At 37.0% G+C, this 15431-nt stretch overlaps 1 protein-coding gene across 3 annotated transcripts in view; it reads right to left on the bottom strand.

The window, feature by feature from the left end:
* Stpg2 (sperm-tail PG-rich repeat containing 2) overlaps positions 1-15431 on the bottom strand; it is a 526121-nt gene that overhangs the window by 423239 nt on the left and 87451 nt on the right. For all 3 annotated transcript variants that reach the window (XM_087631242.1, XM_087631240.1, NM_001100993.1), the window contains 1 exon segment: positions 4309-4416. In XM_087631242.1, the coding sequence (XP_087487368.1) occupies positions 4309-4416 (108 nt within the window).

Here is a 15431-nt window from a genome sequence, read left to right as displayed (position 1 = left end):
CTTGATGTATGCTCTCTCCTATTTCTTTTTGGAGGCACTCAGAGCTATGAGTTTTCCTCTTAGCACTGCTTTCATTGTGTCTCCAAGTTTGGGTATGTTATGCCTTCATTTTCATTAGATTCTAAAAAGTCTTTAATTTCTTTCTTTATTTCTTCCTTGACCAAGTTATCGTTGAGTACAGCACTGTTCAACTTTCATGTATATGTGGGCTTTCTGTCATTTTTATTGTTATTGCTGACCAACCTTATTCCATGGTGATCTGATAGGAAGCACTGCATTATTTCTTGTCTTCTTGTATCTGTTGAGGCCTGTTTTGTGACAGATTATAAGGTCACTTTTTGAGAAGGTACTATGAGGTGCTAAGAAGGTATATTCTTTTTGTTTTAGGATGAAATGTTCTATAAATATCTGTTAAATACATTTGGTTCAAAACTTGTGTTAGTTTCTCTATGTCTCTGTTTAATTTCTGTTTCCATGATCTGTCCATTGATGAGAGTGGGGTGCTGAAATCTCCTACTATTATTGTGTTAGGTACAATGTGTGCTTTGAACTTTAGTAAGGTTTCTTTTAAGACTATTGGTGCCCTTGCATTTGGAGCATAGATATTTAGGATTGAGAGTTCATCTTGGTGGATTTTTCCTGTGATGATTGTGAAGTGTCCTACCTTATCTTTTATGATAACTTTTGGTAGAAAGTTGATTTTATTCAATATTAGAAAGGCTACTCCAGCTTGTTCCTTTGGACCATTTGCTTAGAAAGTTGTTTTCCAGGCTTTCATTCTGAGGCAGTGTCTGTCTTTGTTTCTGAGGTGTGTTTCCTATTTGTAGCAAAATGCTGGGTCCTCTTTACATATCCAGTCTGTTAGTCTATGTCTTTTTATTGGGTAATTGAGTCTATTGATGTTAAGATATATTAAGGAATAGAGATTGTTGTTTGCTGTTATTTTTGTTGTTAGAGGTGGAATTGTGTTTGTGTGTCTGTCTTCTTTTGGTTTCATTCCAAGGAGATTACTTTCTTGCTTTTTCTAGGATGTAGTTTCCCTCCTTGTGTTGGAGTTTTCCATCTATTATCCTTTGTAGGGCTGGATTTGGAGAAAGATATTGTGTAAAACTGGTTTTGTCATGGGATATCTTGGTTTCTCCATATATGTTAATTCAGAGTTTTGCTGGATACAGTAACTTGGGCTGGCATTTGTGTTCTCTTAGTATCTGTATGACATCTGTCCAGAATCTTATGGCTTTCATAGTCTCTGGTAAGAAGTCTGGTGTGATTCAGATAGGTCTGCCTTTGTATGTTACTTGACATTTTTCCCTTACTGCTTTTAATATTCTTTCCTTGTTTTGTGTATTTGATGTTTTGACTATTATGTGATGGGAGGAATTTCTTTTCTGGTCCAATCTGATTCGAGTTCTGTAGGCTTCTTGTATGTTTACGGGCATCTCTTTCTTTAGGTTAGGGAAGTTTTCTTCTATAATTTTTTGAAGATAGTTACTGGCCCTTTAAGTTGAGAGTCTTCTCTCTCTTCTATACCTATTTTCCTTATGTTCAATCTATTCATTGTGTCCTCTATTTCCTGGATGTTTTGGGCTAGGGACTTTAGCATTTTACATTGTCTTTTGACAGTTGTGTTGATGTTTTCTATGGTGTCTTCTGCCCCTGATATTCTCTCTTCAATCTCTTGTACTCTGTTGGTGAGGCTTGCATCTATGACTCCTGATCTCTTTCCTAGGTTTTCTATCTCCAGGCTTGTCTCCCTTTGTTATTTCTTTATTGTTTCTATCTCCATTTTCAGATCCTAGATGGTTTTGTTCAATTCCTTCACCTGTTTGGTTGTGTTTTCCTATAGCTCTTTAAGGGATTTTTGTGTTTCCTTTTTAAAGGCTTCTACTTGTTTACTTGTGCTTTCCTGTATTTCTTTAGGGAAGTTATTTATGTCCTTCTTACAGTCCTCTATCATCATCATAAGATGTGATTTTAAATCCAAATCTTGCTTTTCCAATGTGCTGGGATATCTAGTATTTGCTATGGTAGGAGAAGTGGGTTCTAATGATACCAGGTAGTCTTGGTTTCTGTTGCTTATGTTCTTGTGCTTGCTTCTTGCCATTTGGTTACCTCTGACATTAATTAGTCTTACTGTCTCTGACTGGAATTTGTCCCTCCTATGGGCCTATGATCCTGTGAGCCTGTGATCTTAGGAGTGAAAGCGCTCCTGGGAGACCAGCTCTCTGCAGGCAGGTTTTGGGTCTAGAGGGCTATGGGATAGCCTTAGCTCTGGGCACAGATGGAGACTGGAAGTCTCATGTAATTCTAATAGGTCTCCACTTATAAGTTACTTGGCAATTTTCCCTTGTGGCTTTTAATATATTTTCTTTGTTCTAGACATTTAGTATTTTGATTATTATGTGATAGGAGGATTTTCCTTTTTAGTCCACTCTATTTGGTGTTCTGTAAGCTTTCAAGAAATATTCATTGCTGCCTCACATTTTTTATCTATTCCTGTGTGATCCACTGTGGTGGAGGGGTGAGGGTAGTGGTTCACAATGTGCACTATTTTCTTACTTCCATAATGTGAATTCACCTACAGCATGACTAATTTCACACTACCAGCATAATATCAGTCAACTTGCAAAAGTCCTGGAAACCACCATTGTCTTGTAAAAATTGATATAGGTGCACTACAACCCATCCCAACTCCTTACCATTCTTTCTAGAGAGCCAACAACATTGCTTTCTGGTTTATGCTCTATGAGTATGTATAAAATCAAGCAATTATGTGTATGTTTCCTTTACCCCTTGTTCTTATTCAAAATCGCAGTGTATCAAATATGCTTTCTGCATTTTAGGAAAGCAAGTAAATGTCATGGCCAACTAACCTGACCTCTGAGAGACCAGAAAAGGGCATGTCAGCTCCTGGATTTGTCAATTTTTACAATCCCATGGATAATTCTAAAGTGTATCCAGAACTTGGAGCCATAGTTGCAATAAAAATCTTGTGTTTTGTAAAGTAATATATCAAAAGATGAGGAGAGTCATTGCATTTTGGTAAAATACTAGACCATTCCTGAAATTCATCTAAAATTTCCCAGAAACATATCTGCATTTACTCCTATAAAGCAAAAATTGTTACTCCTAAGTCTACCTTCTTAATTGGATTTTTCTTTTCTATCACTATAACTCATATATCTTTTCAAATTAAACTAAACTACCTCTATGAGGCAATCAGTTTTGCTTTAACTCCTCTGTGTCTCCAGTCATTATTCTTTCTTTCACTACCATCCTTTTGAACAAAATTATTTTTCTTTCCCATTTATAAAATATAATTTAAATAACATAAATTAGACCTATATACTAAATGAATGGAAGTCACAAAAACTCAAAAGTGCCAATTATAACCTGTATTTTTAAAAATCAAAGGCACGCACGCACACACTGTCCTTTATGCATACCTCTGATGCAGTGCCTTAAGCACTGTTAAGATGCTCAAGACTAAAATCTAATATTTAATTTTGAGTCTCCCTAGTCCCTCAATACATCTAGCTCATTAAAATATAATCTTAATTATATCTATAAAATATATATTTAATCTGTCTGCCTCCAAGGAGGAGATCCTAAATATATTGAAAACAAAGTAGTTGTCTATAATAACTTTCCCAAGTTAAATAAAATAATCAGACCTGCATAGAGTAGAAGTAGATAATTTTCACAACTACCTTGTCTGCAGGCTGTTGCATTATATATGTTGGCCAGTCTCTTAGTTTTCTTTCTATACAAATACCCTAAAGACATTTGTGCTTACTTGGAATGCTCCTTGAATGACCTGAAGTGGTGGCTGTGGAAGAAACATCTGACTTCAACATCACTAGTGAAGGTCCTAGGGCAGGAGCATGTGTGCCCCCAATGGCAGTGTGACAGAATACTGTCATACCACTCTCTACATGTTACATATTTCTACATGGACTACACTTAATACTCCATACATGCATTAGCAAATTGCACTTTAGGATTCAAAATAAATTAGGTAATTCATATCATCCAAACTGAATGTTCACATATAAAAATTTGATCAATAGAAAATACTTAATAGGTGTTTCCAATTTAAATATTTACCTGTGTATTTTTGTTAATATTCAATCTTATTTCACATAACTGTGCCCATAATTTTGCAGTGTTTTGCCCTTACTATACCCATTTCTAATTTTCTGTATGCCTTTATGCATTTTATAATCTCCTTAAATGCCTTTGGATTTGTTACTGTGTTCCCACCATGTCTGTCACACTATGGATATGAAAATGTATGGGCACCGTTACCTCTGTTTCAGGAAAGAAAAGAAGAGATGAAGCATCCACAATTGTTGACATGGACTTTATGTGGTCAAATTGACTTTTAATGTTGTACTTTCCAGGTCCTGGTACTCCCTAAGTCACAGAGAGAAAGAAATAAGTTAAGAAAGGATTGTCTTTCTACAACACATAAGAAAACACTGGACAATTCTTATAGGCTATCACCATAGTCTGTCATTAAGAGAAAAGCAGAGGGGAGGAGGGAACTACCTACAAAGAAACAAGAGGGGGGAGGGGGGAGGGAGAGGGGGAAGAGAAGAAAAGAAAAGAAGAGAAGAGAAGAGAAGAGAAGAGAAGAGAAAGGAAAAGAAAAGAAAAGAAAAGAAAAGAAAAGAAAAGAAAAGAAAAGAAAAGAAAAGAAAAGAAAAGAAAAGAATAGATGTCCTAGTCAAAATATCATTTGGCCCTGAATCGCACTTCCTGAAGCTTTGCTGCCCTCTGCTGATGAAGTGAAAAAATGTTCCTATGGCTAACTATTAAAAGAAAGAAATAAAACGTTTTCAACTATCCTTTCATTTCAGGGTATAAATGTAGCCTTTTCCCTTTAAATGTGCCTGGTTTGTGGTGCAGATTAGTGGTGAAATTCCTGCTTACCATGTACATAAGGTTCAGCACACAGCAGCAGGGAGAAAAACCTCCCTGTCTTCTCCAACTTTCAATAATTAATAGCAAAACAAATAGACATCAGGAAATATTATATTTTAAACAGAAATGCTTGATGTAAAAAATTAACTTTTACTTGAATACTTTTCAACAAACAAAAATTAATTTATTTATCACAGGACCAACTTCCTTATTATTGTTAGATAAGAGAAATCAATAGACAATAGATGGAGAGAGTGGGAGGGAGAGACAGACAGACAGACAGACAGACGAATGGATGATAGATTTTCATCAGCAAATATCACACAGCTAATACTCCAGTTTGTGAAAAGGAATTAAGGAAGATCTTAGAGCATGGTGTGGTGGTATACACCTTTAATCCCAGCACTCTGGGGGTAGAGGCTGGTGGATCTCTAAGTTCAAGGCTAGCCTGGTCTAAAGAAGACTTTCAGTATAACCAAGCTTAGGCAGTGAAGGAAACAACTGAAAACAGAAAGCTGATGAAGATGTAATTGAGTGAGGGAACCATGTTCCAGTCCCAACAAGCAACAAAACTTGGCAGCTTCTGCTACATAGTTCTGGCTTTAGCATTAAGGATGAAAGAAAGGGATAATAGAATCTCCCTCCATGACTAAGGAAAGCCGCTGAGACCAGGCATGTGTCAGAGGTGTCCCTGCATGGAGTAGAGTAAAGGAAAGTGACCACAGGGCAAGGTCCCACTCAGCAAAGCTTCCAACTTGTAAAAAAAAATTAAAGAAAAGCTCATAGGCTTCTGTACTTTTGACAGAAGCTGAAGTTATCACAGAGAAAATAGACTCAGTTGAGGAAATGCCTCCATGAGACACAGCTGTAAGGCATTTTCTCAACTAGTGATTAAGGGGGGAGGACACAGTCCATTATAGGTGGTGTCATCCCTGGATTGATAGTCTTGGATTCTATAAGAGAGCAAACTGAGCAAGCCAGGGAAAGCAAGCCAGTAACATCCCCCATGGCCTCTGCATCAGCTCCTGCTTTCTGACCTGTTTGAGTTCCAGTCCTGACTTCCTTTGGTGATGAATGGCAATGTGGAAGTGTGAGCTGAATAAACCCAATTCGCTTCTTGGTCATGATGTTTGTGTAGGAATAAAAAGCCTGACTAAGACAGTTTCCATTATCCGTGACTCTTATAGTAAGAACTTAACACACACACACACACACACACACACACACACACACACACACACACACACACACACACACACACACACTTCCATAATGATCCCCGAGCCTTGGAAGGAAGGAGCACAATATACATTTACCATTTAAGTCTGAGCGTTCTGCATTCTCTTATTCTCTATGCATTGGCCAGTTTTGTGTGTCCACAGTGTAAAATAGTATAAACATTGTTTAAAAGTCTAAAGTTCAAAATCTCTTCTGAGACTCATGGCAATGTTTTAACTGCAATCTCTTATAAAAATCCAAATGTACTAACAGTTCGTGTACTTCCAACTCACAACAGCACAGAATATATATAACTGCTCCAAAGGGAGGAAAGGGGTGTGGTGAGAAAATACTGACTCAAGCAAGGTGGAAAGCCAGCAGAGCCAACTCCGAACTCTCTATCTCCTTCTCCGATGTCTCCAACTCTTTTCAGCTTTGTAGACTACAACACACTTCTTTCTTTTGGGCTGGTTCTACTTCCTGTTAACAGATTTTCTAGGCAGGCATCCCATGGCTGTAGCTTCTCCAACGTTTTGGTGTCTCCAAAGCAATCACCTTGAGAGTTTCACACAATGATATCTCTAGGCCTCCATGCACTTCCTTCAACAGGGCTGTTACCTAGTCCAACAAAGCCAGCCTCTAAGAGTACCATTCTCTGTGAGAGATGGGGCCATTTTCATCCAAACTCCCACACCACTCTTGCACTTGTTTGGTTAGAGTTACTCCTAAGACATTTTATTTGTTTCTGACTAAGACTCATCCTCCTTGTTGGGGGTCTGGCCACTAGAAATTTGACCATGCTCCAGTGAGCATGCACCAAATGAAATGAATCTGTTGGGTTTTGTGGGGTGAGAGGGTAACAGAGTAGAGGAATCACAGGGGAAGGGGGCAGCAGGTATGAGAGACTGGGAGATGAGAGAGATGGGGGGGAATATGATGTGAGATTTCCAAACAATAAATAAAATTAGTAAAATAGTAACAATCATCAGTGGTCTCAAATAGAAAGCAAAAAAGCAGATTCATTCAATGGCACTGGAGAGGAAAGTCGGGAGCCAAAGTTTGAAGGATCCAACAAAATGGATACAAAAATTGGCAATAGTAATAAAAAAAATCTAAGCAACAGGGAGAAAATTTCAGCACAAAAATTGACATTTTGGAAAAATATGAAGAGTGACTTGAAATTTTAATGAACAATAGAAACAAAAAAAAAAACCCAACGTAGATACTACCAAAGATGTAATGAACAAAGGTAACAATAAACACGGATGGAAGATTAAATACTGCACTCAAGGATCCATAAAAGGCAAAACAAACATGATGACAGGTAGGACTCCTGAGTACCGTGCAGGACGGATACACGTGACACATACCTGTACCCACAGAAGATGAGAGAAAGAGGCAGGAGTCAGGATCGTGAAACTAGCCTTCCATACAAAGTGAGTTCCAGGTAAGCTATGTAATGAGCCCTCTCAAAATCATTAACAAATAACTATTACTATTATCAATATATTACCCTGCCTTTATTGCTGCTGTTATTTGTATTCTTTGTCTACAGTAGGCCAGAGAGTCCACCAGTGTTGTTTGGCTTGAGTGGCTGAGCCCTATTTTCTATTGCAATCATGACTAGTGATGGATGCTGTTTTAAGGTGACTACACTGAGACCATTGGGTATTCTGTAACCAATAGCTAAATGGACAACTAATGTTTACTAATCACCTGCTTTTAGCCAGCAAGATTTCAGTTTCAATTCACAGATAAGAAAGATACAATGCAAATAGATTATTTCCAAAGTCCCACAGTGATAGGCGGCAATCACTAACTTCCCTTAATTGAGATATGAATGTCTGTGTGAAAATCCTGGCGGAGAAACATAAGCAATAGTCAGAGAAACTAGAAGCAAAGCAAGGTTCAGAGAAAGACCAGTTCCATTCTGAATGTTAGTTTCATAGTTCCTATATGACATCGAAATGGAGGTGTCATAATGCATTAATTTCTACAGGGTTGGAACTCAATGGGGAATCAGTGTTGTAAACACAGAGTGGAAGTAATAAGAATAGACAATAATACCTGAAACCATAAAAGTGCATATGTTTTCCAGGTAAGCTGCCTAAATAAAAAAGATACAATGGCTAAAATACCATTTCCTGTTTATATGATTCCTGGTATTATGTTTACAGATTAGGAAAACAGCCCTTTCGCTTGAAATGAAATGTGGTTTTGATATATGTTCCAGATATAATTAACACTCATAGTTCACCCTCATGAAGGATTGAACAGAGAACATGTAACTTGGATTTGGATCACAGAGAGCATCTGTCAATTAAATTTGTTTGCATAATTACAATGTAAACTTTGATTCATTAAAAAAAGCAAAGATTCTCTGGGGGTTTTTAACTATTCAGATTTAAACAGAATGAAATCAAATAAACATGGTAAGGCAAAGCCTAGAGCAATTGAAAAGTATCATATTAATCAACAATAGCACTATAATTGCCATTGGCCTCAAATGCCACTCTTTGGCTGTATGTCACCCAAGTGAGAATATGAGAGACAGGAAGCGCTTTGTAGGCTAAGTCATGTCCTTGTTACCCAACCATATGTTTAGTAGCCACACTAGGAAACAAAGTAGCTATCTGGTTTAAATTTAGGCAAGCAAATCAAAAGAGGAAAAATGGAAATGTAAGTTACTGAGCTTGGGCATATATTACTCCTCCAGAGAAGAAAGTTGTAATATACAGTATCATACAGAAAACAGGATTAAATTCAGTGATGCTCATGAAAAGCTATTAAGATTCCATAACACATTTGCTGAATAACAATTCATGTCAAGACTGGTATTTGTAACTCAACTGAGCCAAAACTCTGTTACAGCAGGCTGAATCCACACTTCAACCACAATTACTTGCGTTTTCACCAAGAAAAAAAATAAACAAATAATTTTTATAGTTTTTGTACAATTGCTACAACGTCTATATGAAGTATCTAGTAACAATCAAGGTTCATAATGCCTATTTTAGCAACTTGGTTACTATGCAAATGTTTGGAGGTCAACAGTTATTAGTATGAAATGTAAAGTCCCACATACAGTCACTTAATTTCTTCTGCTTTTAACAAACCTAAATTTCCCTTTCAATATGAAAATGTTATCATTAATATTGAATATTACACAGAGAGTTGAGTCATCTAAATGAAGATGTTAAGGATCGTAAATCTTAAATGACTTGAAGGAGCAATATATAGTTAATTGGTACTCACAAAATACTCACAAAAATTGTGTCCAATGCCAGCTTGGACCAGGCAGGCAGAGAAGTGTTGAATGGAAATTGACTCAAAAGAAAATCATTCTTTTGAAAATCAAAAGAAAATCACAGGAGCAACATTTAATTAAATCCAACTTGTTATAAGAGTTAGTTTGGGGTATTTTGTTTGTGTTTCCTTTTGTATTTTAAGCAGAAAATATGGATTTGTGTCTGAAATCTCACAAGCTACAAGTGTTGGTAACTCATTCGACTTTAACAACTTTAAATATGACATAAAATACAAGTGTACATTAAATTAACCCCATAGGTCACTAGGTTCCACACTCTTTTCTTTGATGTCTTAGTCTATTCAAACATCTGTCCATGTGTACTCCTTTACATATTTATAAACATGGTAAAATTGAAATTTAAAAATATCCAAAAAGAGATGTAGTATTTCCATGCCTCACTATAGTGGTTTCCATGGTGAGATCATGATGCTCGCCCTGGTGGTCAGTGAAATCTGGCATCTTCAGACACGGATAGCTGTGAGACTATGATATGATATGCATCATATGATAGTATGATTGTTTAGCTAGATGACTGTGCCATGAAAAGACTACTGATTCGCATCCAACATTACCTGATCCTATACACAGCCTGTGCTTGCCTTCACAATTCTTGTTATGACACACAACACTTATTCCTCTTCACAAACCAGTGAGCGAGACAGACTAGACTTTTCCATGCATTATTCCCATAGGAAGCATATGGAGGTAGACTAATGGCGAGATATAGAAAGTTCTAGAAAAGTTAACTCAGCTGGACCAGCAGATAGAACAGGTAAATTCACAGTTGTAGATCAAGTCATCAAGTAATGAAAATACCAAAATAAGAATATTCGCTGATCCTGGGTGGTCAAATACGAATATGAATGTGTAAGGTCAAGATAATTGGGTAAGTCGTGATTTACTAAGCTACTTTAATTACCTATGATTGTTTAAACAAGTGTTTGCTTTGGTTTGAGTGTGTCCAGAAGGTCAATGTGGAGGAATGTTGATTCATCAGCATAGTTATCTTGGGGAGCAGAGTAGTAGGCCATGTTTAAGTCATGAGGAGGAACCTTCAGGACAGGACCTTTTTTCATATGAGAGGGTTAGCTGTCACTGAGTTTGGCCCACTTCCTCTCTTCTACATGTGCCACTTGCCTTGTGATTTTTCCCATGAACTAAAAAAGTACAAGGCCTCCACCAGATGTGGCTTCCCAGTCTTGAGCTTACCAATCTCTAGAACTAGAAGCCAAAATAAGTCTTTTCTTTAAAAATTAGCCAGTCCTAAGAATTCTTTTATAGCAAAATATAATAGAGTGAGATGGAATCTGAAACTTAAAATAAAAGGAAGAACCCTTGTTTATAGCTTCATAATAGTATTTCTTTGCATCTTGTACCTTCAGCCTCCTAGATGAGTAGTCAGTACCCGTTGACATCACCAGTTAGGGGAAGTTTTAAGGCTTATTCTTAAGGGTCTTGAAAATTGAAATCAGGTGTACCTTGTGAGAATCAGTAACAAAGTAGTTATATTTCGATATAAAGAATAAGAGTGTTTGTAGTCTTTCACTGTGTAGCTATAGGCACCTCAATGATGGATAGCATAATTTAAGTTGTATTTGAAATTGCTTCCTTGTGCTAGCTCCTATGTGAAATTTGATAATTTAAATTCATAACCATAGATCCCTGTAAATTGCACCAAAAGCTTAGTGGCTGTCAAGTATGTCTATTCATATTAAGCACAAATGGCCCAGAAATTATGGAGAGATGGCTCAATGAAGACTACTGTCAGCTCCCCAGCAGATAATAAATTGTAATATTTTATGGCAAAATGTGGAAGGTTGGAAGCTCCCACTGGGAAGACAACAGTTGACTGCATGACTGTCCCACTATGAAGTAGTCCTACGAATTATTTCTTCATGTTCTGTTGCAACATATGGAAGTGGTTTATACAGTATCTAACTAGCACGTCACAAGTTTCTTTCTCTGAAGACGGAGAGAGACCTTGAGCTGGGAAAACGCTCAAATCTCAGATGCAGGTTACTTCTGCTTACAGTTATTGTTTTCAAATCATCAGAAGAGAGTTTTAGCATTAAAGAGCATATTCATGTGGTCTGGTGGTGATTAGTCCGAACCACAGAGAATACAAAATATTCCATAGAAATAGACGATATGAAATCATAATGGTCTGTACTGATATTTGCCTCGTATTTCATTTTTTCTTTTTGGTATTTTGGGATAAGGTCTCACTATGTATCCATGGCTGGCTTGGAGCCCACTATATAGACCAGACTAGCCTTGAACTCAGAGATCCACCTGCCTTGGAACCCCCAGTGATGGGGATAGAGATGTGGGCCACAGCATCCCCTGTATATTTCATTTCAGTAGCTCATATAATCACCTGTCTTCTCATCAACATGCTTATGTTACAATGGAAAGTGCATATTAATTGTGCATTTCTTCATTAGCCACACTTTATAAGTGTTGATCATATTCATACTTTGACTTTATTTGAAACCCAAGATAAAATCACAAGGAATAAAGGCTTGGACGGGGCTATGATTTCTTCTGAATTCAATCTACTGTAACCACACTCACTCTGCATTATCTTCTCCTACCCTCCCCCACCCTGCTGACCTCCTTTTTTTCCAACTACTCTTCATCCTATGTTCATGTCCTTGTGTGTGTACACACACACACACACACACACACACACACACACATGCACACAGGTGGCCACAGCTGCTGTGAGTTCATGATCTTGTGATTGACTGGATTTACTAAAGTATAATCAACACATTTAAACTTCTATACACTTAACACACGTAATGTGATATTTTGATAAATGTTTATATAATGAAATGATTAAAACCATGAAACTAAGGAGCATCATAGCACATACTATCATTTTTATGTGTAGGTTAGGATATTTAATCTACTTTAACAACTTTAATGTACACATTTGGTGTTATCAACCATTATTTGACATGCTGTAAGAAAGAACTTTTAAATATATTACTCCTGTCTAATTGAAAATGTGTATCCTTTCACTGACATCTAGATCCAGCCACAAAAGCGATCACCATTCTGTTTCTATATGACAGAGACTTATTGCATTTATCAATGTTTTCCAGATTCTTCGATGTTGTTCCACATAATAGCAATATGTCTGTATCTATCCTTCAATGAGTTCATAGGCTAACTATATACTGTAGATACTGTGACTAACATGACAGTGAACGGGAGAATGCAAACATTCATGTAATGTATTATTTATTTTATTTTGGATAAATTCACAGATTTTTGGATCCTTTGGTAAGTAATTTTAATATGATTTTCTACAATGACTATATTACCATTACCCTATTAACAGTACTGGAAATACATCTCACCAACACCACCTATCATTTTAAAACGTTTTGATAATACCAGCTTTAATGGGAGTGAGGTGATATCTCACTTTGGCTTTTATTTCCACAACCTTGGCGATGAATGAGCTTGAGTACTTTTTAAAATAACTGTTAGGTATTTGCATGTCTTGTTTTGAGAAGTGCTTATTAAAATCCTGGGTCAGTTTTGCTTTTAACAGAGTTACTTGCTCTTCTGCTACTGAAATGTTTAAGTTCTTCCTATAACTCCTTTAATCAGATGAGAAGTTTGTAAATAGTTTCTCCCATTCCACAGGTTGTGTCTTCTCTCTGTTAACTGTGACCTTTGCTATGAAGAAGCTGACTGTTTTATTCATTCTTACTTGTGTATGTATTGTATTTGCTGTCTGTACACTTCAGCAATTTCTCAAAATGACATTCCAGGCCAATGCCAAAGGTATGACCTAAATTTTCTCTCAGTACAGTAATTATCATTATTAGTGGAATTATTGTTTTGGTTTTAGGCATCATGTTGAAATCTTTACTCATTCCGACTGACTTTTGTTTGTGTTACAAATGAGGATCCAGTCGAATTCCGCATGTGGGGCCCACATTTCCCAACACTTATCCATCCAACAGTTGATTCCTTTTTCAAATATATTCCTGGAAACTTTGTTACAAATCAGTCACAAATGCATGCATTCAATTATTTGCTATTTATACTGTCCCAGTCTTCTACATGTCTCTTTTGATCATATTAGCACACCGTTTTATTTAGTGTGTCTTTGTAGAATACTTTAAAATTGTGGGGTATAATATCTTCACCTTTGTTCTTTGTTCTCAAGAGGTTTTAGCTAGTCCCTAAGTTCTGAGAGTCTTTGCCCCTTAGTATTATCATCTATTTTTTTCTTTGAAAAGTCACAATAAATTTTGTTGAGAGTTTCATTTCATCTCTAGATTGATTTGGATGATACAGGCATAATTTAACAATATTGATTTATTCTATTTGTAAATAGGAGACACAGTTCCATTTGTTTGCTTTTTAAATATACTTCAGCAATGCTTTGTAATTTTCAGTTTAGAAATATTCCCTTTATTCTAAATTTATTATCGAAATACTTTAATGCTATTTTAAAGGCATGAAGTGGAGCTTCCCTTCAGCTTCCTTATTAAATGTTTTATTATCCAGATACACTGGGTGATACATGTTGAGTTCTGCAGCTTTACCAGACTCTTTCACTGATTCTAACAGCTTGGTGTTTTGTTTTTTGTTTTTTTATTAACTTGAGTATTTCTTATTTACATTTCGATTGTTATTCCCTTCGTTTCCGGGCCAACATCCCCCAACCCCTCCCCCTCCCTTTCTATATGGGTGTTCCCCTCCCCATCCTCCCCCCATTACCGCCCTCCCCCCCCCAGCAATCACGTTCACTGGGGGTTCAGTCTTAGCAGGACCCAGGGCTTCCCCTTCCACTGGTGATCTTACTAGGATATTCAATGCTACCTATGAGGTCAGAGTCCAGGGTCAGTCCATGTATAGTCTTTAGGTAGTGGCTCAGTCCCTGGAAGCTCTGGTTGCTTGGCATTGTTGTTCATATGGGGTCTCAAGCACCTTCAAGCTCTTCCAGTTCTTTCTCTGATTCCTTCAACGGGGGTCCTATTCTCAGTTCAGTGGTTTGCTGCTGGCATTCGCCTCTGTATTTGCTGTATTCTGGCTGTGTCTCTCAGGAGCAATCTACATCTGGCTCCTGTCGATCTGCACTTATACATATACAGCCACCCAATTAGACAAGATGGATGAAACAGCTTGGTTTTTTGTTTGTTTGTTTGTTTGTTTGTTTTTAAGTTCTTGACCTTCTCTACATATAAGAGAATCTTCAAACAATTCATCTCTCTTCTTAGTCGGGGCACTTTTGTTTTTATGGCTTAGTGTAGCTACTGCTAACCCTTTAGTGATTATATTAAATAATACTATATTGAGTTTGAACCCTTCCCTTGCTCCTCGTTTTAGCAGGAAAGTCTTCAGCATTTTCCACTCTTAACTTTACTATTACCAATGAGCCTTCAATATATGGTCTTTATTGTTTTGTAGATTCCTTCCATACTTGTGAAGATTATTTAATCATAAATAAATATTGAATTTTGTAAAACTGTGTGCTCTGCATTTTGAGGTGTTTTTTAACCTTGCATTCTGATCACATAGATCACAAGGTCCCAAAAATATGGCACGTAAGTCTACAGTTTATGTGATGTGGCTGAATTCAGTGCAAAAGTATTTCTTGAGAATTTTGCATCTATGTCCATCAGAGGCATTTCTCTGTAATAGTTTTTCCTCTTCAGGAAGGTAAGGCTGGGCTCATTAAGTAAAACTGTTCCTTTCCTTTAAAATTTTTCTATTGGAGCTTTAAAATGACAGGCACTTTAATTCTTTAAATGTTCTTTAAATGTTCAGTAAAGTTCATCTATAAAATCACCAGGTTCCTAACGTTTTATGCTGTAATCTATTAAGATTTATTACTTTTAATTGTGTATGCATGTCTCCAGGGGGTGTCAATGTGCATGGAGGTGCGCCCCAGAAGCCATAGGTATCAGATCCCCTGAAGCTGGGCTTATGGGCAGTTGTGAGCTGTCAG

Source organism: Rattus norvegicus, chromosome 2 (assembly GCF_021556685.1).
Source record: "Rattus norvegicus strain SHRSP/BbbUtx chromosome 2, alternate assembly SHRSP_T2T, whole genome shotgun sequence".
In the NCBI taxonomy this organism is placed as follows: domain Eukaryota; kingdom Metazoa; phylum Chordata; class Mammalia; order Rodentia; family Muridae; genus Rattus; species Rattus norvegicus.
Note: the sequence above shows the minus strand (reverse complement) of the source record. Positions and strands in the feature narration are given on the sequence as shown.